Source organism: Pleurodeles waltl, chromosome 5 (assembly GCF_031143425.1).
Source record: "Pleurodeles waltl isolate 20211129_DDA chromosome 5, aPleWal1.hap1.20221129, whole genome shotgun sequence".
NCBI lineage: Eukaryota > Metazoa > Chordata > Amphibia > Caudata > Salamandridae > Pleurodeles > Pleurodeles waltl.
This window is the reverse complement of record NC_090444.1, coordinates 1,254,650,037-1,254,677,024: the sequence shown is the minus strand read 5'-3', so window position 1 is coordinate 1,254,677,024 and position 26,988 is coordinate 1,254,650,037. Positions and strand designations below refer to the sequence as shown.

General features: G+C 46.0%; 1 protein-coding gene across 1 annotated transcript in view; it reads left to right on the top strand.

Moving 5' to 3' along the window:
- MDN1 (midasin AAA ATPase 1) overlaps window positions 1-26,988 on the top strand; it is a 1,740,009-nt gene that overhangs the window by 139,665 nt on the left and 1,573,356 nt on the right. The window contains exons 7-8 of the mRNA XM_069235499.1: window positions 1,545-1,676; window positions 10,111-10,214. Of these exons, the coding sequence (XP_069091600.1) occupies window positions 1,545-1,676; window positions 10,111-10,214 (236 nt within the window). The remainder of the gene's footprint in view (window positions 1-1,544; window positions 1,677-10,110; window positions 10,215-26,988) is intronic.

Below are 26,988 nucleotides of genomic sequence, written 5' to 3'. Positions count from 1 at the left end.
GCCTGCAGCGCTGAAGAGATCCCTTGATCTCCCATTGACTTACATTGCGAACCCGACGCTTGTTCTAACACTGCACCCGGCCGCCCCCGCGCCGCTGAGGGTGAAATTTCTGTGTGGGCTTGTGTCCCCCCCGGTGCCCTACAAAACCCCCCTGGTCTGCCCTCCGAAGACGCGGGTACTTACCTGCAAGCAGACCGGAACCGGGGCACCCCCTTCTCTCCATTCTAGCCTATGCGTTTTGGGCACCACTTTGAACTCTGCACCTGACCGGCCCTGAGCTGCTGGGGTGGTAACTTTGGGGTTGCTCTGAACCCCCAACGGTGGGCTACCTTGGACCAAGAACTGAACCCTGTAAGTGTCTTACTTACCTGGTAAAACTAACAAAAACTTACCTCCCCCAGGAACTGTGAAAATTGCACTGTGTCCACTTTTGAAATAGCTATTTGTGAATAACTTGAAAAGTATACATGCAATTGAAATGATTCAAAGTTCCTAATGTACTTACCTGCAATACCTTTCAAACAAGATATTACATGTTAAATTTGAACCTGTGGTTCTTAAAATAAACTAAGAAAAGATATTTTTCTATAACAAAACCTATTGGCTGGATTTGTCTCTGAGTGTGTGTACCTCATTTATTGTCTATGTGTATGTACAACAAATGCTTAACACTACTCCTTGGATAAGCCTACTGCTCGACCACACTACCACAAAATAGAGCATTAGTATTATCTATTTTTACCACTATTTTACCTCTAAGGGGAACCCTTGGACTCTGTGCATGCTATTCCTTACTTTGAAATAGCACATACAGAGCCAACTTCCTACACCTGGTTAGCAGGCCTCAACACACTTTCAATTCAAAACATAGCATCAGCAAAGGCAAAAAGTCAGGGGGTAACCATGCCAAGGAGGCATTTCCTTACACACACTCTTTATAATCTGTTCTGGAATGGGATCTTATGAGAAGGCAGCTGACATTCAGTTTCAAAAAAGTAAGCCAATTTTTGTATTTTAAGCTGTGATGACCGCTACAGGTCTAAAAGGGGTAGTTAAGGGGTAAATTGCTTTTTTGTGGATTAATTTCCTTAGAAACTAGGCAAGAACTTTTGTTAGATAATAAAGGTCTGTATTAGATGCTTGTTTTTTACCCTTCAGTGCCAGTGCAGTGAAAAGTTTACAGATTGATTTTGTTCATTGACGGTAAATACCATGTTATGGTCCAAGGGAAATCTCTGTTCATAACCATTGCATGTCTTTGTCCACCCTGCATCTAACATGCGCTTAAACAATTGTCAGGTTAAGTGCATATTGCTTTTATTGATGTGCAGCGATAATGTCCGCTCTGCTTCCTTTTTTCCATCTCTTCCTAGCGTCCAAACAAACATTATTCCTCAGTCTGTTTCACTCTTTTATGTGAGTATACTGTATTTAGTTAGTATTTTCACCTTGATGTTTCTTTGGCAATTTTGATAATGGATGCTGAGGGTTGTATGAAAGTGATGTATTAAATAGCAGTTTGTGTTTTTTTTTTTTTTTTTTAGATGTTGCTGGGAATGTACCGCTGCACGGATGTCCCTGGTGAATTTGTTTGGCAGCCGGGTAGCCTGACTCAGGCCGTGACTAAAGGGCACTGGATCCTCCTTGAAGATATCGACTATGCCCCTTTGGATGTGGTAAGCAGGTGTTTACTGCTAGTAGAGAATTGAATCCAGTCTTGCAAACAAAAAGCACAGTCCATGATTCATTACTAGGCCATTGATTGCAAGTAGGATGATTAGTTTTTGTTGTTGGAATGTTGAATTTTAGAGCTGTGATGAATGTATGCATTTTTATGTAATCAACATTTTCCACTAAAGGGAATAGTATACTGAAGTAACTGTTAGAAAATAAATAACCTGTATGTTAAACAGGTGACAGTGCCCATAATTTCAAAATAAAATAGTCTTTGGGGTCAACAAAGGAACAAGCTGTTGGATGCCAGTTAAAACATTTAGGCAAATAGTCTTAAAGAAAAAACAAATCTTTACTAATGGTGTTATCTTTACTTAGCCACACAACATTCTTTATATGTATCATGTACTCTTTTAGGAGTAATCGGTATTTCCATTTTATCTCCTTGGTCATTGTACAGTATATTACGTGATTTCTTTGGGATTTCTGACAAAGTTAATAGCTGCAAGATATCAAAGGAGTTGCTTATGTAAGAAACATTTGGTTTCAGCTTCGTTTCAATCCTTCCACTTCCATTGGTAGTACTGGATGTTTCAATACTGTTGTGATTGGAATCATTTTTTCAAATACTTATCTACACCTTTGAAAATGTTGTTGAATGAACTTAACGTGCATGCAGTGTGACTGTATAGTGACTACTTTATGAACATTGTATGCTGGCCAGAGACCCCCACGTGTCTGGGATGTGGACAGAACGTGGGGGATGGGGGCTAGTTGAAGGAAGGCACAGGTTTTTAAGGAGAAAGCTTGCACTTCCATCTTCGCCTTCCCTTTGCTGAGCAACTTCATTTTCACTCAAATTAAATGCCTTCTGTGTATTAGGACTGTTGTACTCAGTATGCTGAGGTTGCGCCAAACATAGAAGACAGTTAATTTGTCTGTCTCTTTTGAGCACATTGCAGTAGAGATCCAGATGGTGCTGGCTCTTTGACACAAGTGTCATAACTGCACACCCGAATCTTAACCTTAGCCCCCATGGATGACCAATGCTTACCAGTGATCTTATTGGCCTAAGGGCATTGATGTGTGGCTGTTGCTACTTTGTCAAGTCAAGCTTGACACTAAAAAGCTGACGTGTCTGATTCATATTTGCAAATGGTATGCCTATTAATTTTATGCTGCACTGGCCACCATGGGAATAGTATTTCACCAGATTGGTATCAGGAGTCTTGTGACATTTAGCTTTTTTTTTTTTACGCGCACCATTATTTTGAATTATTGTAATATTATGGTGTCCATGTTTGCTGCTGATGCGTATGTTTCAGCAATTTGTTATTTGGACTTGAAACTATACTGATAGACCTGCTTCCAGATTGGGTGCTGTAATTTTTTTTTCCCCATGCCTTTACTATTGGTCGTTTTTAGGTGCCAGCATTTAGGTTTAACAATAGACCCACTTCTCGTTGAATACACAGTAAGAAAAACCACTTCATTTACCTATCACCAATGTGCTCGCAATGTGTTCTCTGATGGTCATGTTTTAAAAAAAAAACTAAAACGTTATACAAGAAGTATAGGAAGTTGTCTCTGTATGCACTATTTCAAAGTAAGGAATAGTATGCACAGAGTCCAAGGGTTCCCCTTAGAGGTAAGATAGTGGCAAAAAGAGATAATTCTAATGCTCTATTTTGTGGTAGTGTGGTCGAGCAGTAGGCTTATCAAAGGAGTAGTGTTAAGCATTTGTTGTACACACACAGGCAATAAATGAGGAACACAGACTCAGAGACAATTCAGGGCCAATAGGTTTTTGTATAGAAAAATATCTTTTCTTAGTTTATTTTAAGAACCACAGGTTCAAGATTTACATGTAATACTTCAAATGAAAGGTATTGCAGGTAGGTACTTTAGGAATTTTGAATTAGCAAAAAAGCATATACAGTTTTCACATAAGTGACATATAGCTATTTTAAAACTAGACACAGTGCAATTTTCAACAGTTCCGGGGGGAGGTAAGTGTTTGTTAGTTTTTGCAGGTAAGTAAACCACCTACGGGGTTCAAGTTTGGGTCCAAGGTAGCCCACTGTGGGGGGGTTCAGAGCAACCCCAAAGTTACCACACCAGCAGCTCAGGACCGGTCAGGTGCAGAGGTCAAAGTGGTGCCCAAAACACATAGGCTTCAATGGAAAAGGGGGTGCCCCGGTTCCAGTCTGCCAGCAGGTAAGTACCCGCGTCTTCGGGGGTCAGACCAGGGGGGTTTTGTAGGGCACCGGGGGGGGGGACACAAGTCCACACAGAAAGTACACCCTCAGCAGCATGGGGGCGGCCGGGAGCAGTGTGCAAACAAGCGTCGGGTTCTCATTAGGAATCAATGGGAGACCAAGGGGTCACTTCAGCGATGCGGGGGGGGGGGTCATCGGGGTAGCCACCACCTGGGCAAGGGAGAGGGCCACCTGGGGGTCCCTCCTGCACTGGAGGTCGGATCCTTCAGGTCCTGGGGGCTGCGAGTGCAGTGTCTTTACCAGGTGTCGGGTCTTTGAAGCAGGCAGTCGCGGTCAGGGGGAGCCTCGGGATTCCCTCTGCAGGCATCGCTGTGGGGGCTCAGGGGGGGTCAACTCTGGCTACTCAGTCTCGTAGTCGCCGGGGAGTCCTCCCTGAAGTGATTGTTCTCCACCAGTCGAGCCGTGGGCATCGGGTGCAGAGTGCCAAGTCTCACGCTTCCGGCGGGAAACGCGTGTTGTTTTAAAGTTGCTTCTTTGTTGCAAAGTTGCAGTCTTTGGTGAACAGAGCCGCTGTCCTCGGGAGTTCTTGGTCCTTCTAGATGCAGGGCAGTCCTCTGAGGCTTCAGAGGTCGCTGGTCCCTGTGGAAAGTGTCGCTGGAGCAGTGTCTTTAGAAGTGGGGAGACAGGCCGGTAGAGCTGGGGCCAAAGCAGTTGGTGTCTCCGTCTTCTCTGCAGGGTTTTTCAGCTTAGCAGTCCTCTTCTTCTTAGGTTGCAGGAATCTGAGTTCCTAGGTTCTGGGGAGCCCCTAAATACTGAATTTAGGGGTGTGTTTAGGTCTGCGGGGGTTAGTAGCCAATGGCGACTAGCCCTGAGGGTGGCTACACCCTCTTTGTGCCTCCTCCCTGAGGGGAGGGGGTCACATCCCTAATCCTATTAGGGGAATCCTCCATCTGCAAGATGGAGGATTTCTAAAAGTTAGTCACCTCAGCTCAGGACACCTTAGGGGCTGTCCTGACTGGCCAGTGACTCCTCCTTCTTTTTCTAATTATCTCCTCCGGCCTTGCGGCCAAAAGTGGGGCCGTGGCTGGAGGGGGCGGGCAACTCCACTAGCTGGAGTGCCCTGTGGTGCTGTAACAAAGGGGGTGAGCCTTTGAGGCTCACAGCCAGGTGTTACAGTACCTGCAGGGGGAGGTGTGAAGCACCTCCACCCAGTACAGGCTTTGTTACTAGCCACAGAGTGACAAAGGCACTCTCCCCATGTGGCCAGCAACATGTTGGTGTGTGGCAGGCTGCTAAAACTAGTCAGCCTACACGGATAGTCGGTTAAGGTTTCAGGGGGCACCTCTAAGGTGCCCTCTGAGGTGTATGTTACAATAAAATGTACACTGGCATCAGTGTGCATTTATTGTGCTGAGAAGTTTGATACCAAACTTCCCAGTTTTTAGTGTAGCCATTATGGTGCTGTGGAGTTCGTGCATGACAGACTCCCAGACCATATACTCTTATGGCTACCCTGCACTTACAATGTCTAAGGTTTTGCTCAGACACTGTAGGGGCATAGTGATCATGCACTTGTGCCCTCACCTATGGTATTGTGCACCCTGCCTTAGGGCTGTAAGGCCTGCTAGAGGGGTGACCTATCTATACTGCATAGGCAGTGTGAGGTTGGCATGGCACCCTGAGGGGAGTGCCATGTCGACTTAGTCGTTTTGTCCTCACTAGCACACACAAGCTGGCAAGCAGTGTGTCTGTGCTGAGTGAGGGGTCCCCAGGGTGGCATAAGACATGCTGCAGCCCTTAGAGACCTTCCCTGGCATCAGGGCCCTTGGTACCAGGGGTACCAGTTACAAGGGACTTAACTGGATGCCAGGGTGTGCCAATTGTGGAAACAAAAGTACAGGTTAGGGAAAGAACACTGGTGCTGGGGCCTGGTTAGCAGGCCTCAGCACACTTTCAAATCAAAACTTAGCATCAGCAAAGGCAAAAAGTCAGGGGGTAACCATGCCAAGGAGGCATTTCCTTACAAGAAGGAATGTTTGAGTCAGCTTCATAACTAATCTATTAGGTGTGTAGGAAAGTTGCATCTTTCTGACAGTTACCCCCACTTTTTGCCTGCTCTCAGTGTGTACTGTAGTCTGTGCTTTCTCCTCTAAATTTGGTTGCATGGTATCTTTTACACCCCACAATTGGCATACTGGTGCACTCATGCAAGTCCTTAGTATATAGTAGTTAGGTACCCAGGGCATTGGTACAGCAGGGGTCCCCCCATGGTCTGGAGCATGTATTGTGCCACCCAAGGGGGCCCATGCAAAATGTCTGCAGGCCTGCCAGTGCAGCCTGTGTGAAATGGTTAATGCACGTTTCACTGTAGATCTAAGGTTTGCCTTGTATCACAGTCACTGCACCTGGACACTATTTCACCCCCGTGGTAGGCCCTTCAGCCCAACGGCAGGGTGCATGGTCCTAAGTGTGAGGACACCCCTCCATGAGTTAAAGTGCCCATACAAACCCCAGACTCTATTCCCTGGGCTTTGTAGGTGTGGGGAAGCCAGCTTGCACGTAGTGGACACTGGTCAACACGAGTAGCCCAGCTACATAATTGCTTCTCCGAACCTAGGCATGTTTGGTATCAAACATGTTGTGGTCCTGCAACTACACTGAGTCCAATGTTACTTCCTTAGAGGATCCCTCAGAACAGATTGTACAACCTTGTAGGGTCTGCCCGCCAGCCTGCGCTGCTGCAAACCCCAAATACTGTTCTGCCCTCCTGCTTCTGAGCCAAGCAGGGGATGGCTGAACAAAGGGTTTCCTGAAGGAGGGAGGTGTGATCTCTTCTCCTTTAAAACTAGGTACCTCTGGGCTGGGATGGGGTAGCCTCTGAGCACCACCAGACTGCTTTGAAGGGCACATTTGGTACCCCCCTTTTCATAAACTGGTTTGCAACAGTGCAGGAACCACCGGTTCTCACTCTGATTCTAAACCACCCAAAGGACAGGGGAGAGACCACCCCCTCTGTCCTGCTTCTCCCCTACAGAGATGCACAGAGCTCTGTCTGGTGGCCATTTGATTCTGCCATCTTGAAAATAAGATGTGCAGAGGCCCCTGGGAGCATCTGACTGGTTAGGCCTGGTAGATGACATCCCTGACCCCCCTCTGATAGGTGGGTCACTACAGAGTGTGACCAACACCCTTTGAGGGTTACTTAAGAGCTTCCTCCAAGGGTGGATCCTCAGATTCGTTGAGCAAGACTGTACAAGGAACTCTCTGCAAGACCTTTTCTGCTCCTGGCCTCCTCCACCACCGCTGCTGGTCTGCTTTTGGAACTGAAACAAGTCTTAATCCAGCTGGGAGGGCTCCCACTGCATCATTGTTTCTCAAAGTCATGCAAGATTACTGCAACATCCGTGGCTGTGCATCCTCCAGAGTAACCAGGACTTTGCATTCTAGAAGCAAGAAAGAATCTCCCTTAAAGTGAAGGAGTATTTCCTCTGCATCTGCAGGCACCTTAAGACGACAGTGACAGGCTGGTGGATACTGCTGTCCCTCGGACATGGAAAGGCTCTGCAACACAGGTGGTGGTTGTGTGGTACTCTCTGGGTCAAAGTTGTCTTCTGACCAACTTGGGAGATGGTGGGCCTTTGCTGTAGCGACTGGAATGGAACCCCTGGGCACCGCAATTGTTGCTATTACCAAGGTTTGTGGGCTCTTCCTCCAAGAGATCTTCGAGCTCTAAGAAGCCCCAGATTCCGCTCTGCAGCTCCTACTGCATGGGACTCCTGTTTCGTTGTGCTGCAGAGGCCTCCCTGGGTCTCCCTGTGCCTGCTGCCAGTGGGTCACTCGTGGGGGCTCCCAACAATTCATCTTGGCTCTCCTGCATGCTGAGGACCAGCCCAGACTCCCCTCCAAGGGTCGAGTCTTCTGGACCTTGGTGGTCCCCAAAATCCTGCAAACCTCCTGCAACTTTTTTGCATTTGCCTATACTGGTTGGTGGTCCTGCTGACCACTGACCCTCCTGCAATCCAGCAACCGACGTGCAACAGCTCATGGGCGACTCCAAGGATCTTCCTGCATCCCCTGGACTCCGCAGCAGGACTTCATCATTCATGAACCTGCAGGAACTTCACCTTCAAGAGGGTCGGCATTGCCTACCTGCACTGCCTGGACATCACTGAATGGCCTGGACACTGTCCCCCTATTTTTCAGGTTCTTCTGGTGAGGAATCCACGTTTGGGTTCCACCAACCTGTCCACGAGTTGCGACAGCACCTGGACAACCGAGGCTTCCATTGTCTGAGGGTTTCCGATGTCACTTCACCCCATGCACATGGGCTCCCTGGTGTAGGTACTCCAGTATTCTTGGTGCCAACTGGTTTCCTCTGGGCCCCCACGAAAGTGTCCTGAATCTGGGAAATGGCAACTGTGATGGCCCCGTGTTAGCCTATGGTACACCCGGCTCGACCCGTGTGACTTTGGGGTTTCTAATATTTACCTCTGGTGATTCTCTACTCCCCCAGCTCCTGGGATTCTAACACAGTTACCTTGGTTGGGCACCTTCATTCTTATACCACTTTCTTAGTATATGGTTTGGCCCCTCCCATAGATCACATGTATTTCTATGCTTTTCCTGCTTGTTGCGAAGTGTATATTTTGTGTGTAGATATCTCCAAGTGGAGATATACCAATGTTAGTATAGTACTAGTGTTGTAATAAAGAATACTAAATTTGTTTGCAATACTCCGTGTGGTTCGCTCTTGTGTGACAGTCACTGTATGACTACTGTGATATTGTAAGCGCTTTACACTCCTCTTTGATAAGTCTGAGCTGCTCTCCACAGCTACTCCTAGAGAGCTTTGGTTATCTAGGCACCAAATCACTATCACTAAGGGTTGCCTGGACTCCGTGTAGGGTGCCACCATAAGTACGTGGACTCAGTATAGGAGTACACCATAAACTGATCCAGCCTCCTACATGGTTGAAATGCAGATTGTGATTTAGATGTAGTTGGCATATACTGGCATGTGTTTTGCGCTTGTGGTCAATAAAGATTTACCTAAGTATACAAAAAAAGTGATGAGTGGAATGATTTGAAATAATCTATGTCACTGGTGATTGATTAGTTCGGCATTTCAGTCCATATTTATTTTGCAAACCATTCCACCTTAGTCTGGACCCAGCCATATGCAAATCAGTCTTGACTCTTCTCCAGTAGGAGCAGTCAAGCCCGAACTGCCAGGGAAGGTCCTCCCTGAATCAAATTATGAGCAACCCTGGACTAGTTTCACCCTGGTAGAGACTTCTCAGACTGGTGTAGCTTGGCTCTATTTTCACAGTGAGGATGGGACCTGTGTTGGGGCATACCTTGGCCACTTAGAGCATCACACTGAAGTATCACTTGTTTTGTTTTTCACTGCAACGCCTTCAGTTCAATGGATATGTCTAGCCATGGGTCCTGTACTCACTGTGCCACTGGAACAAACCTGCACCCGACTGAAGAGCCCCAACTAGTTTAAAACTAGCTTTGGGTTGATTGTGTTCCAATTCAGAGAAGGACTTGTCTTGGCAGTTTGTGCTGGACTGTTCCTGTTGAAGCAGTATCCAGGCTGATTCGCCAATGGCAGGATCTAATCAGTTGTGGCATGGTGGGCAAAAGAACAGTAGTCTGGGATGCAGCCCAAGTCATTTTAAGTGGTTGAGATTATTTGAAGCATCCCAACCTTAACTTTTTTGTTTCTTTAAAATACACATGCATTAACACTGCAGCCAGTCATAAACGTTTGAACAAGTCACCTTAATCATTTCTTAACATTTACATAAGCTTAATTATAGCTGTGCCATCGCCGTAAAGAATCTTACTTTGTGTTTAAAAAAAAAAAAAAAAAAAAGAAATCTGTCATTTTTGATGGCAGACGACAAAGCCAGCTGTTATGCCACTTTTCTTTTAATTTCCCAAAAGTGTCTTTTGACTGAGCTTTTTTTGTGGAGAACCAAGGAGTATTCTTTGTTTGGGCAGGCTTGCATTGTGCATAGAATTAACTTAAGCCAGATATTTCCACAACACACTTTCTGGAGAAGAAATTCTTAATGTTTAATCTTCAGATCATTTTATCAGGTATTTCATACTCCGCGATGTTTGAGACTGGAATTCACTTGTTTTTAAACTTGCACAGTACTTTATGCCATTAAGGACCTTTAGATTTTTTTTTTTTTTTCCATTCTAGATATCTGTGCTGATCCCACTTTTGGAAAATGGAGAGTTGATGATTCCTGGCCGTGGTGATTGCTTTAAGGTTTCACCTGGATTCCAGTTCTTTGCAACCAGGAGGTACGAAATGGTGAAAGAAAAATTTCTATTCAAGAGAATGTGCATACCCTACAGCCCTGCTTTTTTATGTCCTGGAACCTAAAACCTAAATAACTATACATTTGTGCTTTGATTCTTTAAAAAAAAAAAAAAAAATTCCTTTAAAGCACATTAATTGTTTATTTCCTTTAAAGAAATTAGATTGAACTCTTTTCTTGATGGTTTTAAGCAGAATTTTCCCACATCCTTATATTTTGAGGTATTTTGGTGTTGCTCATTGCATGGTTACCTATGTATATAGTAATTTCTCATGTCAGAGTCCTGGAAATTCCTTGAATGGGGCTCTTTGAGCTTCTGCTTATCTTAAGGTCTTTCCCCATCCTTATGCATGATAGAGTGATGGACATTTAATTTGTGGCTTGATGACGGTGACTGCCATGTGAGCATGGCCCTTAGAGTATGATGCTTCTTGAAACGCTGGTGATCCTGTCTAGGATGTTGAGGGAGAGGTGGGCTGGGATATTGGGGAGAAGGAATTCTGCATAACCTTTGAACTTGGACTGGTTAAGGCACCCTCTCTTGAATTGGTACACCTGATGTTACACATCAAACCTTGTTTACTCAAAGAGTTTGTAGGTATGTCTTAAGGGGACCTCTTGTAGTTAACTAAACAACCCTTTATGGAGACTGAAGCAATCATCACATACCTGCACACAGTTTTCAGTGAGTAGGCATGCAAGAGCTGGTGCGGCTTAATTCTGCTCTCCTCCACATTTTGTGTGAGCTGTGTGATGGGCCACACTGTGGTGTCCGAGTATTTTCTACAGATGTTGCCTTGGTCACCTGGTATCAGTTCCTGTTCATTGGAAGATTCCTGGAGCTTCATGTTCTGAAGCATCGCTTTGCAGCATCACATGTTGAAATGCTGGTGTTTGCTTCTCTGTGATACTGAAGAGGAAGGAAAACTGAGTAGTTAGTGAGCCCGCTCCAATATGCAGACATTTGCAATTGGTACGTAGCATGGTTGACATTTGAACATCTTTGCCAGAGTCCTTGCCCCTGCCCAGAGATTTATTGATTAAACTGGATTGGAATTTGCCTGTGAGGGTCTTCCATGGAAGTGTGAGGTGCTAGTTGGGAATCCAAGGACTGACAATGTAATGTTACTCTGCCCCAGTTTTTGAAAATGCTACCCCGAAATCCCAGTTTCATTACTATACTATACATGCTTATATTCTACAATTAATTTACTGAGCTAGGCTAGTTGTTAGTGTTTGAAGTGCTAGGATTTGTGATTGATTGGCAGTTTAGTGAAAAATGTAATGACTAGTAGTTCCATAGGTGTAACAACAATAAGATGATGGATGGAATGCTTGAATTAATCTCAGCCACTGGCAGTCGATCTGAGCAGAATCCCAGTGCATCAATAGATATAGATATAGATATATATATGTGTTCGATGGCATGTGTAGCTGCAGATACACATTCTGTGCACTGTTCCTGCCGTCTAGTGTTGGGCTTGGAGTGTTATAAGTTGTTTTTCTTCGAAGAAGTCTTTTTGAGTCACAGGACCGAGTGACTCCTCCCTTTCGGCTCCATTGCGACTCCCTCTTAGATTGTTTTCTTTCCACCATTGGGTTCGGATGTGTTCCTCTTCGCTCCGTTATTCGAATTGGTAAAAGACTAAAACTCACTGAAAGCGTTGGTATTGTTTGCGATCGGGAAACATCTTGCATCGACATCGATGAGACACAGCTTCGGTGCCCCTTCGGGGCTTCCGCACCCAGAAGGGACCTGGTCGGCCCGACCACAGACGACGTCGAAGCCTAATGGACCGGACCCCTTTCCGTTGCTGCCCACAGTGCCACGCTAAGGATCCCCATACAGACCAACATCGGGTCTGTAATCTGTGTTTGTCACCGGAGCACAGGGAAGATGATACTTGCGAGGCCTGCAAGTCCTTTCGATCGAAAAAGACCTTGAGGGATCCGAGGGTGAAGCAGATGCAAATGGCTCCAAAGTTCAGAGCACCTCAACGTCGAAGAAGAGGAGATGGCGATCTCCATCCAAGGTTTGGACTCGGACGACTCTGATGCAGACTGACCACCTAAAGCAGGCCAACACGTGAGTACGCCTGCCCCGACCCAAGCCCACAGTCAGCCTAAAAAGCATAAGTCCTCGGGGACACCATTGCCTGAAGGCCATGGCTCGACCCATAAAAAACAAAGCGTGACCAAGCAACACCTTCGGCACCAAGAAAGCCCAAAATCGTGCCAAAGTCTTTGTTCTCGAGCCGAGAAGCTGAAAAAACTCAGCATTGACTTGTTGAGTCGACGAAGCCTCAAAAGTCTTTAGGAGCCAAGGCCTTCCATCAGCATCGGCATTTTGGTGCTGAAAAAAACTGGCTTCGGAGCCGAAAAAAGCCTTGTACACCGAGGAACATGGACTCTCGAAACAACTAAAGGAGAGACACAGATTTGAGGAGGAACTTCAAATAAAAGAGTTTGACGAAACACAGGCAAGGATACAGATCCATAAGGATACTGGGAAGATCCAAACTGCCCCTCCTCTCAAATTAAAAAGAAAACTGGCTTTCCAGGGATGATCAGAGACTGAACAGCCAAAGGCTAAAGTGCCCAGGGAAAAATCACCCACTCGTCATTTTTCACCAGAACTTTCTCCTCCACATTCACCACAAAGAACAGCGTCACCGCTTGCCACGCCCACTGCACAGTCACCCACACACATCGTGCAGTCGCAAGAGGATGCAGACCCCTGGGACCTCTACGATCCCCCTGTGTCAGACAATAGCCCTGAGTGCTACCCTTCTAAACCCTCTCCACCCAAGGATAGCACCTCATGCACCCAAGACTTGGCAAGGGCTGCTGCATTCCATAATGTAAGCATGCACTCAGAGCCGTTGGAGGACGATTTTCTTTTTAATACCTTGGCCTCCACGCATGCTTCCTACCAAAGTCTGTCTATGCTTCCAGGCATGCTTAAACACGCCCAACAAGTCTTCCAGGAACCCGTGAAAGGAAGAGCCATTACACCACGGGTCGAAAAGAAATACAAGCCACCACCATCAGACCCAGTGTTCATTACACAGCAGCTGCCCCCAGACTCTGTAGTGGTTGGAGCTGCGAGAAAGAGAGCCAACTTGCAGTCATCTGGAGATGCACCACCTCCAGATAAGGAGAGTAGAAAGTTTGACGCGGCAGGAAAAAGAGTAGCATCACAAGCTGCCAATCAGTGGCGCATAGCAAATTATCAAGCCCTCCTCGCACAATATGACGTAGCTCATTGGGACGAGATGAGCGATATCATCCAACATCTCCCCAAGGAATACCAAAAACGGGCTCAGCAAGTGGTGGAGGAGGGACAGGCCATATCGAACAATCAGACACATTCGGCATTAGATTCTGCGGACACTGCCGCAAGAACAGTGAACACGGCAGTCACAATTAGACAACACGCTTGGCTAAGATCCTCAAGGTTCAAACCAGAGATACAACAGGCAGTATTTAACATGCCATTCAATCAACAACAACTATTTGGGCCACAAGTGGACACAGCCATCGAGAAAATGAAGAAGGACACTGATACGGCCAAAGCCATGGGCGCTCTCTACTCGTCCCAATATAGAGGGACATTCAGGAAACCGCAATATGGGGGGGGGGGGGGGTTTCAGACAACAGCCTTCAGAAGCATCCACCTCTCAGACAAAACCCACCTACCAAGCCTATTATCAGAGAGGGGGGTTTTGCGGGTCCTTCAGGGGACAATTACCAAGGTCAAGGGGAACATTTCAGTCCACTAAGCAGGCCACTAATAACAAGCAGCGACTTGCCCGTCAACCTCCCCCAACACACATCACCTGTGGGAGGAAGACGGAGATTTTACCACAAACATTGGCCAGACATAACCAAGGACACATGGGTCCTATCAATTATCCAACATGGTTACTGTATAGAATTCACACATTTTCCTCCAGATATTCCCCCAAGAGCGCACAAACTGTCGGGGCAACATTTAGAAATGTTACAGAGGGGCAGGCACTATTAACAAAACAAGCCATAGAACTAGTACCTCACCAACAAAAAGGAACAGGGGTTTATTCCCTATATTTCCTTATTCCCAAAAAGGACAAAACACTAAGGCCAATTTTAGATCTCTGGACTCTCAGCCTATTCATCAAATCTGAACACTTTCACATGGTCACACTACAAGATGTAGTCCCCTTACTAAAACAGGGAGAATACATATCAACACTGGATCTAAAAGACGCTTGTTTTCATATACCCATCCATCCTTCTCACAGAAAATACCTCAGGTTTGTCATACAGGGAAAACATTACCAATTCAAAGTATTACCCTTCGGGATAACAACAGTACCCAGAGTATTTACAAAATGCCTTGCAGTAGTAGCCACCCACATAAGGAGACAACACATGCACGTATTCCCATATCTCGACGATTTGCTAATAAAAGCCAACATTCAACAGCAGTGTCAAAATCACACACAGTATGTAAATGATACCCTACACACTCACTAGGGTTCTCTATAAATTACCAAAAATCACACTTACAACCATCCCAACTACAATACTTGGGAGCAGCACTCAGCACTCAAAGAGCGATTGCCACTCCAAGCCCACAAAGGGTACAGTCATTCCAAACCATGGTACCAAAGATACAACCAAATCAACACTACACAGTCCGATTTGTCATGAAACTCCTATGCATGATGGCATCATGCATCGCAATTGTCCCAAACGCGCGGCTACACATGCAGCCCTTACAGAAGTGCCTTGCAAAACAATGGACGCAAGCACAAGGTCAACTCCAAGATCTAGTGTTGATAGACCGCCAAACACACTATTCGCTTCAATGGTGGAACCCTGTAAATTTAAACAAAGGGCGGCCTTCAAGACCCTGTGCCTCACGCCATTCTCACAACAGATGAATCAATGATTGGGTGGGGAGCACACCTCAACACTCACAATATACAAGGACAAAGGGACAGTCAAGAGAAACAACTACACATAAATCACTTAGAGCTGCTAGCAGTCTTCCTAGTACTAAAAGCATTTCAACCTCTTCTAGCTCACAAACACATTCTCGTCAAAACTGACAATATGTTGACAATATACTACCTAAACAAACCAGGGGGAACACACTCATCACAACTATGCCTCCTAGCACAAAAGATTTGGCATTGGGCAATTCACAACAACATTCACCTAATAGTGCAATATATTCCAGGCATTCACAATCAATTAGCGGACAATCTCAGTCGAGATCACCAGCAAACTCACAAGTGGGAAATACATCCCCAGATACTACAAAAAAACTTTCACCAGTGGGGGACACCAGACATAGATCTGTTTGCCACAAAACACAAAATGCCAAAACTTTGCATCCAGGTGCCCACACCCTCAGTCCAAGGGCAATGCTCTATGGATCAATTGGTCAGGGATATTTGCTTATGCTTTTCTCCCTCTCCCACTCATTCCTTTTCTAGTCAACAAACTGAGTCAAAACAAACTCAAACTAATACTCATAGCACCAACGTGGGCACGCCAACCGTGGTACACCACACCGTTGGACCTCTCTGTAGTACCTCCCATCAAACTCCCAAACAGACCATATCTGTTAACACAACACAAACAGATGAGGCACCCCAATCCAGCAACGCTCAACCTAGCAATCTGGTTCCTGAGGTCTTAGAGTTTGCCTATCTAAATCTTCCAAATCAGTGTATGGAAGTCATTAAACAGGCAAGAAAACCTACCACCAGGCATTGCTATGCCAATAAATGGAAAAGGTTTATTTTCTACTGCCAAGCAAACAAAATCACACCATTAAATGCCTCCATACAAGACATTGTTGGTTATTTAGTACACCTACAAAAAGCAAATCTCGCTTTTTCTTCCATCAAAATTAATCTCACTGCAATCTCTGCTTACCTGCAGTTTAAACACACAAAATCACTATTTAGATTACCAGTTATTAAAGCCTTTATGGAAGGACTAAAAAGGATCATACCTCCAAGAACCCCACCAGTAACCTCGTGGAACCTTAATATTGTACTTGCACGACTCAAGGGTCCACCTTTTGAACCCATGCATTCTTGCCAAATCCAATTCGTAACTTGGAAGGTAGCATTTCTAGTAGCCATCACTTCACTGCGAAGAGTTAGTGAAATACAAGCGTTCACTATCGAAGAACCCTTTAAACAAGCACACAAACATAAAATAGTTCTCCGCACAAATCCAAAATTTCTGCCAAAAGTCATCTCACTGTTTCATTTAAACCAAACTGGGGAGCTCCCAGTCTTCTTCCCACAGCCTGACTCAGTAGCAGAAAGAGCACTGCATACATTAGACATAAAAAGAGCACAAATGTACTATATAGACAGAACAAAACCATTTCGTAAAACTAAGCAATTGTTCGTCGCTTTCCAAAAACCCCATGCTGGTAACCCTATATCCAAACAGGGCATAGCCAGATGGATAGTCAAATACATACAAACTTTTTACCTAAAAGCGAGCTACTCATTACACCAAAGGAACACTCAACTAGGAAGAAAGGAGCAACAATGGCCTTTCTAGGTAACATACCAATGACAGAGATTTGCAAGGCAGCCACTTGGTCTACACCTCATACCTTTACCAAACATTACTGTGTAGATGTGTTAGCAACACAACAAGCCACAGTAGGACCGGCTGTACTAAGAACATTATTTCAAACAACTTCAACTCCTACAGGCCTGACCACCGCTTTTGGGAGGATTACTGCTTTGTAGTCTATGCACAGCATGTGTATCTGCAGCTACACATGCCATCGAACGGAAAATGTCACTTACCCAGTGTACATCTGTTCATGGCATGTTCCGTTGCAGATTCACATGCGCCCATCCACCTCCCCGGGAGCCTGTAGCCATTTAAATTGTATATATGTAAATAAACATTCCTTTAGCACAACCTATGTACATACATATCTATTCCATTGCATGGACATTTTTACTATTCTCATTCTACCACTCCTACCTCACCCTATGTGGGAAAACAATCTAAGATGGAGTCGATGCCCATGCGCAATGGAGCCGAAAGGGAGGGGTCACTCGGTCCTGTGACTCGAAAAGACTTCTTTGAAGAAAAACAACTTGTAACACTCCGAGCCCAACACTAGATGGCAGGAACAGTGCAGAGCATGTGAATCTGCAGTGGAACATGCCACGAACAGATATACACTGGGTAAGTGACATTTTCCTTTCTCACCACCATGCCACTCTGCACAAGGGCCCGCCCATTTATAATAAAAAAAAAAAAAAAAAAAAAATTCTAACCCTGTTTCTGATGGGAACAGTCCGTCCTGAACTGCCAGACGAGGCCCTCAATTAACTTCCTGTTGCATTCCTATCCTATGGTGATGTTCTACAGTTAAGTTACCAAAGCACCTAAGTTTTTACTGTGTGTGGGGTGCTGGGATTTGTGATTAATTGACAGTTGTGTGGTGTAGGAAGTTGGCTCTGTATGTGCTATTTCAAAGTAAGGAATAGCATGCACAGAGTCCAAGGGTTCCCCTTAGAGGTAAAATAGTGGTAAAAGAGATAATACTAATGCTCTATTTTGTGGTAGTGTGGTCGAGCAGTAGGCTTATCCAAGGAGTAGTGTTAAGCATTTGTGGTACATACACATAGACAATAAATGAGGTACACACACTCGGAGACAAATCCAGCCAATAGGTTTTTGTATAGAAAAATATCTTTTCTTAGTTTATTTTAAGAACCACAGGTTCAAATTCTACATGTAATATCTCATTCGAAAGGTATTGCAGGTAAGTACTTTAGGAACTTTAAATCATAAAAATTGCATGTATACTTTTCAAGTTATTGACAAATAGCTGTTTTAAAAGTGGACACCGTGCAATTTTCACAGTTCCTGGGGGAGGTAAGTTTTTGTTAGTTTTACCAGGTAAGTAGGACACTTACAGGGCTTAGTTTTTGGTCCAAGGTAGCCCACCGTTGGGGGTTCAGAGCAACCCCAAAGTCACCACACCAGCAGCTCAGGGCCGGTCAGGTGCAGAGTTCAAAGTGGTGCCCAAAACACATAGGCTAGAATGGAGAGAAGGGGGTGCCCCGGTTCCGGTCTGCTTGCAGGTAAGTACCCACGTCTTCGGAGGGCAGACCAGGGGGGTTTTGTAGGGCACCGGGGGGGACACAAGCCCACACAGAAATTTCACCCTCAGCAGCGCGGGGGCGGCCGGGTGCAGTGTAGAAACAGGCGTCGGGTTCGCAATGTTAGTCTATGAGAGATCTCGGGATCTCTTCAGCGCTGCAGGCAGGCAAGGGGGGGATTCCTCGGGGAAACCTCCACTTGGGCAAGGGAGAGGGACTCCTGGGGTGTTCACTTCTCCAGTGAAAGTCCGGTCCTTCAGGTCCTGGGGGCTGCGGGTGCAGGGTCTCTCCCAGGCGTCGGGACTTTGGATTCAAAGAGTCGCGGTCAGGGGAAGCCTCGGGATTCCCTCTGCAGGCGGCGCTGTGGGGGCTCAGGGGGGACAGGTTTTGGTACTCACAGTATCAGAGTAGTCCTGGGGTCCCTCCTGAGGTGTTGGATCTCCACCAGCCGAGTCGGGGTCGCCGGGTGCAGTGTTGCAAGTCTCACGCTTCTTGCGGGGAGCTTGCAGGGTTCTTTCAAAGCTGCTGGAAACAAAGTTGCAGCCCTTCTTGGAGCAGGTCCGCTGTCCTCGGGAGTTTCTTGTCTTTTCGAAGCAGGGGCAGTCCTCAGAGGGTGTCGAGGTCGCTGGTCCCTTTGGAAGGCTTCGCTGGAGCAGGATCTTTGGAAGGCAGGAGACAGGCCGGTGAGTTTCTGGAGCCAAGGCAGTTGTCGTCTTCTGGTCTTCCTCTGCAGGGGTTTTCAGCTAGGCAGTCCTTCTTCTTGTAGTTGCAGGAATCTAATTTTCTAGGGTTCAGGGTAGCCCTTAAATACTAAATTTAAGGGCGTGTTTAGGTCTGGGGGGTTAGTAGCCAATGGCTACTAGCCCTGAGGGTGGGTACACCCTCTTTGTGCCTCCTCCCAAGGGGAGGGGGTCACAATCCTAACCCTATTGGGGGAATCCTCCATCTGCAAGATGGAGGATTTCTAAAAGTTAGTCACCTCAGCTCAGGACACCTTAGGGGCTGTCCTGACTGGCCAGTGACTCCTCCTTGTTGCTTTCTTTGTTCCCTCCAGCCTTGCCGCCAAAAGTGGGGGCCGTGGCCGGAGGGGGCGGGCAACTCCACTAAGCTGGATTGCCCTGCTGGGCTGTGACAAAGGGGTGAGCCTTTGAGGCTCACCGCCAGGTGTCACAGCTCCTGCCTGGGGGAGGTGTTAGCATCTCCACCCAGTGCAGGCTTTGTTACTGGCCTCAGAGTGACAAAGGCACTCTCCCCATGGGGCCAGCAACATGTCTCTGGTGTGGCAGGCTGCTGGAACTAGTCAGCCTACACAGATAGTCGGTTAAGTTTCAGGGGGCACCTCTAAGGTGCCCTCTGTGGTGTATTTTACAATAAAATGTACACTGGCATCAGTGTGCATTTATTGTGCTGAGAAGTTTGATACCAAACTTCCCAGTTTTCAGTGTAGCCATTATGGTGCTGTGGAGTTCGTGTTTGACAGACTCCCAGACCATATACTCTTATGGCTACCCTGCACTTACAATGTCTAAGGTTTTGTTTAGACACTGTAGGGGTACCATGCTCATGCACTGGTACCCTCACCTATGGTATAGTGCACCCTGCCTTAGGGCTGTAAGGCCTGCTAGAGGGGTGTCTTACCTATACTGCATAGGCAGTGAGAGGCTGGCATGGCACCCTGAGGGGAGTGCCATGTCGACTTACTCGTTTTGTCCTCACTAGCACACACAAGCTGGCAAGCAGTGTGTCTGTGCTGAGTGAGAGGTCTCCAGGGTGGCATAAGACATGCTTCAGCCCTTAGAGACCTTCCTTGGCATCAGGACCCTTGGTACTAGAAGTACCAGCTACAAGGGACTTATCTGGATGCCAGGGTCTGCCAATTGTGGATACAAAAGTACAGGTTAGGGAAAGAACACTGGTGCTGGGGCCTGGTTAGCAGGCCTCAGCACACTTTCAATTGTAAACATAGCATCAGCAAAGGCAAAAAGTCAGGGGGCAACCATGCCAAGGAGGCATTTCCTTACATGTGGTAACTGTCTCTGACTGGTAGCACCACAAGACCTGTTGTGGGTGGACTCCATCTACTTAATTCGTGTGTAAGAGCAAAATGTTGACAATAAAAACAGTAGAAAAGAGAGCCAGTCAGTGAGATGTTTTCAGTAAGAATCTGCAAGCATCTGCAAGAATTCATTGCTTACAGAGAGTAGTATCCTATTAAATTCACGTTATTCTCAGATAGTTATAACCAGTAGGTACCTAGATAGTCACGTGGACGTTAAGCACCTTTGTGATTGTCCAATCTGGTCATTTGTCAGAAACATAAAGAAAGGGACTACTAGGATCCTTTGTTTATGTTTTTGAAACAGTAAATTGGACTCTCTCTCAACTAAACACTGAATGTCCTTCAAAAGATTTTAACATCACAGGGAACACCTGAACATTTCCTAAGAGCGGGGTTTTTTGTGTTGCAGTTTTTTGGGGATAGTAACTTTTCCCCTGCCTGCCAGACAGACTGTTTTTAGTACCAGACAGTGCAAGTTGTCTGGTTACAAAAGACCTATTATGGACCTACTGTAGGAAGTTGGCTCTGTATGTGCTATTTCAAAGTAAGGAATAGCATGCACAGAGTCCAAGGGTTCCCCTTAGAGGTAAGATAGTGGCAAAAAGAGATAATACTAATGCTCTATTTTGTGGTAGTGTGGTCGAGCAGTAGGCTTATCAAAGGAGTAGTGTTAAGCATTTGTTGTACATACACACAGGCAATAAATGAGGAACACACACTCAGAGACAAATCCAGCCAATAGGTTTTGTTATAGAAAAATATATTTTCTTAGTTTATTTTAAGAACCACAGGTTCAAATTTTACATGTAATATCTCATTTCAAAGGTATTGCAGGTAAGTACTTTAGGAACTTTGAATCATTTCATTAGCATGTATACTTTTTACATAAAACACAATAAGCTGTTTTAAAAGTGGACACTTAGTGCAATTTTCACAGTTCCTGGGGGAGGTAAGTTATTGTTAGTTTTAACAGGTAAGCAAGTCACTTACAGGTTTCAGTTTTTGGTCCAAGGTAGCGCACCGTTGGGGGTTCAGAGCAACCCCAAAGTTATCACACCAGCAGCTCAGGGCCGGTCAGGTGCAAAGGTCAAAGAGGTGTCCAACACATAGGCTTCAATGGAGAGAAGGGGGTGCCCCGGTTCCAGTCTGCTAGCAGGTAAGTACCCGCGTCTTCGGAGGGCAGACCAGGGGGGTTTTGTAGGGCACCGGGGGGGGACACAAGTCCACACAGAAAGTACACCCTCAGCAGCGCGGGGGCGGCCGGGTGCAGTGTGCAAACACGCGTCGGGTTTGTAATGGTTTTCAATGAGAGACCAAGGGGTCTCTTCAGCGATGCAGGCAAGGGGGGGGCTCCTCGGGGTAGCCACCACCTGGGCAAGGGAGAGGGCCTCCTGGGGGTCACTCCTGCACAGAAGTTCCGATCCTTCAGGTGCTGGGGGCTGCGGGTGCAGGGTCTTTTCCAGCCGTCGGGAAATGGAGTTCAGACAGTCGCGGTCAGGGGGAGCCTGGGGATTCCCTCTGCAGGCGTCGCTATGGGGGCTCAGGGGGGACAACTTTGGTTACTCACCGTCTTGGAGTCGCCGGAGGGTCCTCCCTGAGGTGTTGGTTCTCCACCAGTCGAGTCGGGGTCGCCGGGTGCAGTGTTGCAAGTCTCACGCTTCTTGCGGGGAGTTGCAGGGGTCTTTAAATCTGCTCCTTGAAACAAAGTTGCAGTTCTTTTGGAGCAGTGCCGCTGTCCTCGGGAGTTCCTTGTTTTTCTCGAAGCTGGGCAGTCCTCAGAGGATTCAGAGGTCGCTGGTCCCTTGGAAAGCGTCGCTGGAGCAGGTTTCTTTGGAAGGCAGGAGACAGGCCGGTAAGTCTGGGGCCAAAGCAGTTGGTGTCTTCTGTTCTTCCTCTGCAGGGGTTTTTCAGCTCAGCAGTCCTCTTCTTCTTGTTAGTTGCAGGAATCTAAATTCTTAGGTTCAGGGGAGCCCTTAAATACTAAATTTAAGGGCGTGTTTAGGTCTGGGGGGTTAGTAGCCAATGGCTACCAGCCCTGAGGTTGGGTACACCCTCTTTGTGCCTCCTCCCAAGGGGAGGGGGTCACATTCCTATCCCTATTGGGGGAATCCTCCTTCTACAAGATGGAGGATTTCTAAAAGTCAGTCACCTCAGCTCAGGACACCTTAGGGGCTGTCCTGACTGGCTAGTGACTCCTCGTTATTCTCATTATTTCTCCTGGACTTGCCGCCAAAAGTGGGGGCTGTATCCAGGGGGCGGGCATCTCCACTAGCTGGATTGCCCTGGGGCATTGTAACACGAAACTTGAGCCTTTGAAGCTCACTGCTAGGTGTTACAGTTCCTGCAGGGGGGAGGTGTGAAGCACCTCCACCCAGAGCAGGCTTTGTTTCTGTCCTCAGAGAGCACAAAGGCTCTCACCACATGGGGTCAGAAACTCGTCTCTCAGCAGCAGGCTGGCACAGACCAGTCAGTCCTGCACTGAACAATTGGGTAAAATACAGGGGGCATCTCTAAGATGCACTCTGTGTGCATTTTTTAATAAATCCAACACTGGCATCAGTGTGGGTTTATTATTCTGAGAAGTTTGATACTAAACTTCCCAGTATTCAGTGTAGCCATTATGGAGCTGTGGAGTTCGTTTTTGACAGACTCCCAGGCCATATACTCTTATGGCTACCCTGCACTTACAATGTCTAAGGTTTTGCTTAGACACTGTAGGGGCATAGTGCTCATGCACCTATGCCCTCACCTGTGGTATAGTGCACCCTGCCTTAGGGCTGTAAGGCCTGTTAGAGGGGTGACTTACCTATGCCATAGGCAGTGTGAGGTTGGCATGGCACCCTGAGGAGAGTGCCATGTCGACTTAGTCATTTTCTCCTCACTAGCACACACAAGCTGGCAAGCAGTGTGTCTGTGCTGAGTGAGGGGTCCCTAGGGTGGCATAAGACATGCTGCAGCCCTTAGAGACCTTCCCTGGCATCAGGGCCCTTGGTACCAGGGGTACCAGTTACAAGGGACTTACCTAGGTGCCAGGGTTGTGCCAATTGTGGAAACAATGGTACATTTTAGGTGAAATAACACTGGTGCTGGGGCCTGGTTAGCAGGGTCCCAGCACACTTCTCAGTCAAGTCAGCATCAGTATCAGGCAAAAAGTGGGGGGTAACTGCAACAGGGAGCCATTTCTTTACACCTACTAAGAACTTTCAGGGGCTTACAAGCCTGCCAGTTTCTTACCAGTGTTGGACTTTATTTTTGCTCCCATTTGGTTGCCTATTCTATGACTTTCCTTGCTCCAGCTTGTCCATCGTGTTTGGCCCTACCTTGAAGCATAGCATATTTACTGTATCTCTCATTGGCTGCTTTCTATCCTTCCACTGCTCCCATTTAGGGAACTTTATTTTTATTCTGATCAAGCGCTCCATGAGAATGAAGGTGGTGTTTTTTCCAGTTGTGTCCCTCATGTTTTTCTTTCCCCTTACAACATTGCTAAAATGCATTGACAAAGCCAATAGAACCCTAAAGCAAGACCTTTTGACTTTACAAATGCTTGTTCTTTCGGAGCGTAATTTAGTTATGAAGCCAGTGTATCGTAGTAAAATTTACATTCCTGCATCCTTTGCTACATACCCTCAATCCCTTTATAAACCTTAGAAACATGAATGCTTATGAATATGTCAGATGTAATGAAATTCCTTTTTTGTATGATCACCCCCAGTTTTGTAACTGATGCTGCTGTTGTTTTGACTGGGAGTACAAGGGGGCCTGCTAACCACACTGTTGCCAGTGCCCTGACCCCAAATGGTGTATGTTACATTGGCTGCAGCAGATAGGCATAGGCTAAATTACTTGTAAGTCCCCAATATATGGTGGCCTGTAAGTTAGAGAATCACCATAAGGATTGCAGCACTGGTTGTGCCACCCTGGGTGTGACAATTGTAAAACGAGTCTCCCAGTTCTCCAGTGCAGATTGGAAGAGCAGTTCTGAACTGCTAGCACAACCTACCCATTTAAAGCCATGGCAAAGTACAATGTCCCCCTGAAATGTGTAAGTCACCCGTATGGAAGGGTTACAAAGCCATAAGGCCGGCTGCAGCATATTTCATTAGCAGAACATGTACATTACGACTTCTGTCAATACAACACAAAACTGTGTTGTTTTTACTGTGGAAAGACTTGTTTGTCCCATTGGCGAGTGCAGGGTCAACACACCAATGCCTCAGTTTATCTAACCCTTGAACAGTTCGAACAAAGTTGGTATGCAAGGTATCAGACATCTTGTTACATTAAGCCTGACTTGATTCTTAAGTCGAAAGTTAATGTAACTAGTTACTTTGAGCAAATAATACAAAGTGCCTTCAAGATCACTTTTGGTTCTAATAACTCAAAATGCCTAGATGGTCAGCCTTCTAGCAGTCCCTGCTATCCGTAAAACCCACTCCCCCTTTTATATGTGAGCTTGCAGAATTTTGGTTGACATCCCAAGAAGTTCAGGAGATGTGGTGGTAAATCGGCATCTCTTTCTTTCGATCTGAGCAGGGAGAGCCTGAAACTAATACAATAGAAGTGAAATTACATTTTCTGTAGCAGCTGAAATGCAACCTAACATCCCTATTGATGTCCTCCATGAGCTCAGATATATTGTACAATGCAGTTTCCTATAAGGAGTTTGACTTAGATTCTTGAATAAATTACAGAAAAAAAAACGATGTGAATCGGGGCTGTAGGCATGCTTAATATTCATACACTTGATGTATTGTATCACAGTGGTTTATCTTTATTAGTAATGTTGGTATATTGGTTATAATTTTACTTCATTACTCAATAGTTTGATATTTCAATATCAGTCTGTTCTTGTCATAATGTCATGCATTCTCTTTGCATTACAATGTGAGGGATTTCACAACTGTTCTATTAGAAGGTGTTCTGGGATTCCCGTATTTCCTGGACAAAGAGGAAGAGGTATCCTCAGTACTCCTCTGTTGGTGTGGCTTTCCCGCTATCATTTATTTTGGAAAGGTCTGCTGGGTTTCCACTGCTTCTTTGCCTTCATGTTATTTTGGTTGGTGGGAGCATATAGAGGAATACCTCTTGTAGAACATGCAGCCCTTCCATTAGTCTTTGTGTCACAGGAATAGAGTGCCCCCTCAAAATAATGGGCTTACCCTCTTTCCCCCGGTCAGCCCATTTAGACCTTTTGGCCTACTGACTCTTTCTGCCTGTTGGCTTGTCAAAGAAGTAAGTGGAGATAAGTCTCAATGGCTGGCCCTTTGTCTTCGTCTGATGTATCGTAGTAGCTGGACATTCAGGTCTGGTTAGGTTCTTGTCTTGCAACTCAAGCAGACATGGCTGAAGTGACGATAGTTAAGATGGAAAATGTTTACGCAGGTTCCCCCTTCATGATGTGAAAAACAAAGGTAGTTTTACAATCTTATTGATCTGTTGCCGACAACTGCCAAGCAGTAGTACAGTAAACACGGGGAAGGGAGATGAAAGCACATAAGATTATAATTATTTTTAGTTGTTTTGCAAATGTCCTTTAGATGTTAAAAGTCGTGGGCAATGCTTATGGGACTGATTAGCAAAAAGAAACTCAAACACACATTAAATAATCTTAAGAAAACAATATCTCCATAGTGCCAGGAAGGTAGTTCATATCCACATATTTAAAACATGGAAAATTATTAAAAAATAAAAATAAAATAAAAAGTTAGTCACTTTGGCCTTGCATGGTCCAGGGAAAACCTGCCTGTAGGAATCTGCGCCTCTATATAGAGCACTTAAATGAAGTACACTGAGCAGGGAGTCCAGTTGATCCCCAATTGGTATTGCAGAGGCAAAAGTAGATAGGATAGTGCTCTATTTGAGGTACTGTGGGCGAGCAGTTAGGCTTATCAGAGGGTAGTGCTAAGCATTTGTTTTACTGAAAGGTGCATAAATGAGACGCGCACAATGTATAAATGACAGACCAATTTAGCAAAATAGCAATTCTTTTTATGCATGTTTCAAACGCAAGAACTTGGTAATCAGGTAAGTAGACTTAAGCATAAATCCTTTGCAGTTTCAAAAATAGACAAGTAGTGCAATTTTCAGAATTCTCTCATCCTTATCCTATGGCAGAAAAACAACGTCCAGCAAACAGAGTTAACGACTTATAAAGCCAATCTCAGGGAGTTAAGGTGAGTACTGGGCACTGATCAGAAGCACACCAACAGGTCACATCGAGAGACACTATTGTGGCCAGGTGCAGTAAGTCGTATGGTCCCAAATGGTTTCCTATGGGAGCTTGGTCCTCCTGAAGACAGGCTGCAGACTCTGGCTAGGAAGCCAATCAGGGATGACCAGCAGGTAGGTTGAAAACTTGAGATGTCCAGGAAGGTAGGTGCACTGTTGGTCCTGGTCTCCAGAGCCCAGGGGCTATGAATGCAGGAGAGTCCTTTGGCATCAGGTTTTCACATCTGGGAGCACTCAGTCAGGCAGTACTGCATGTTGAGGCTGCAGGCGTGGTGGGGGAGATCCGGCAGGAGTGCACCCAGGATGGATTTGAGCTCTTAGGT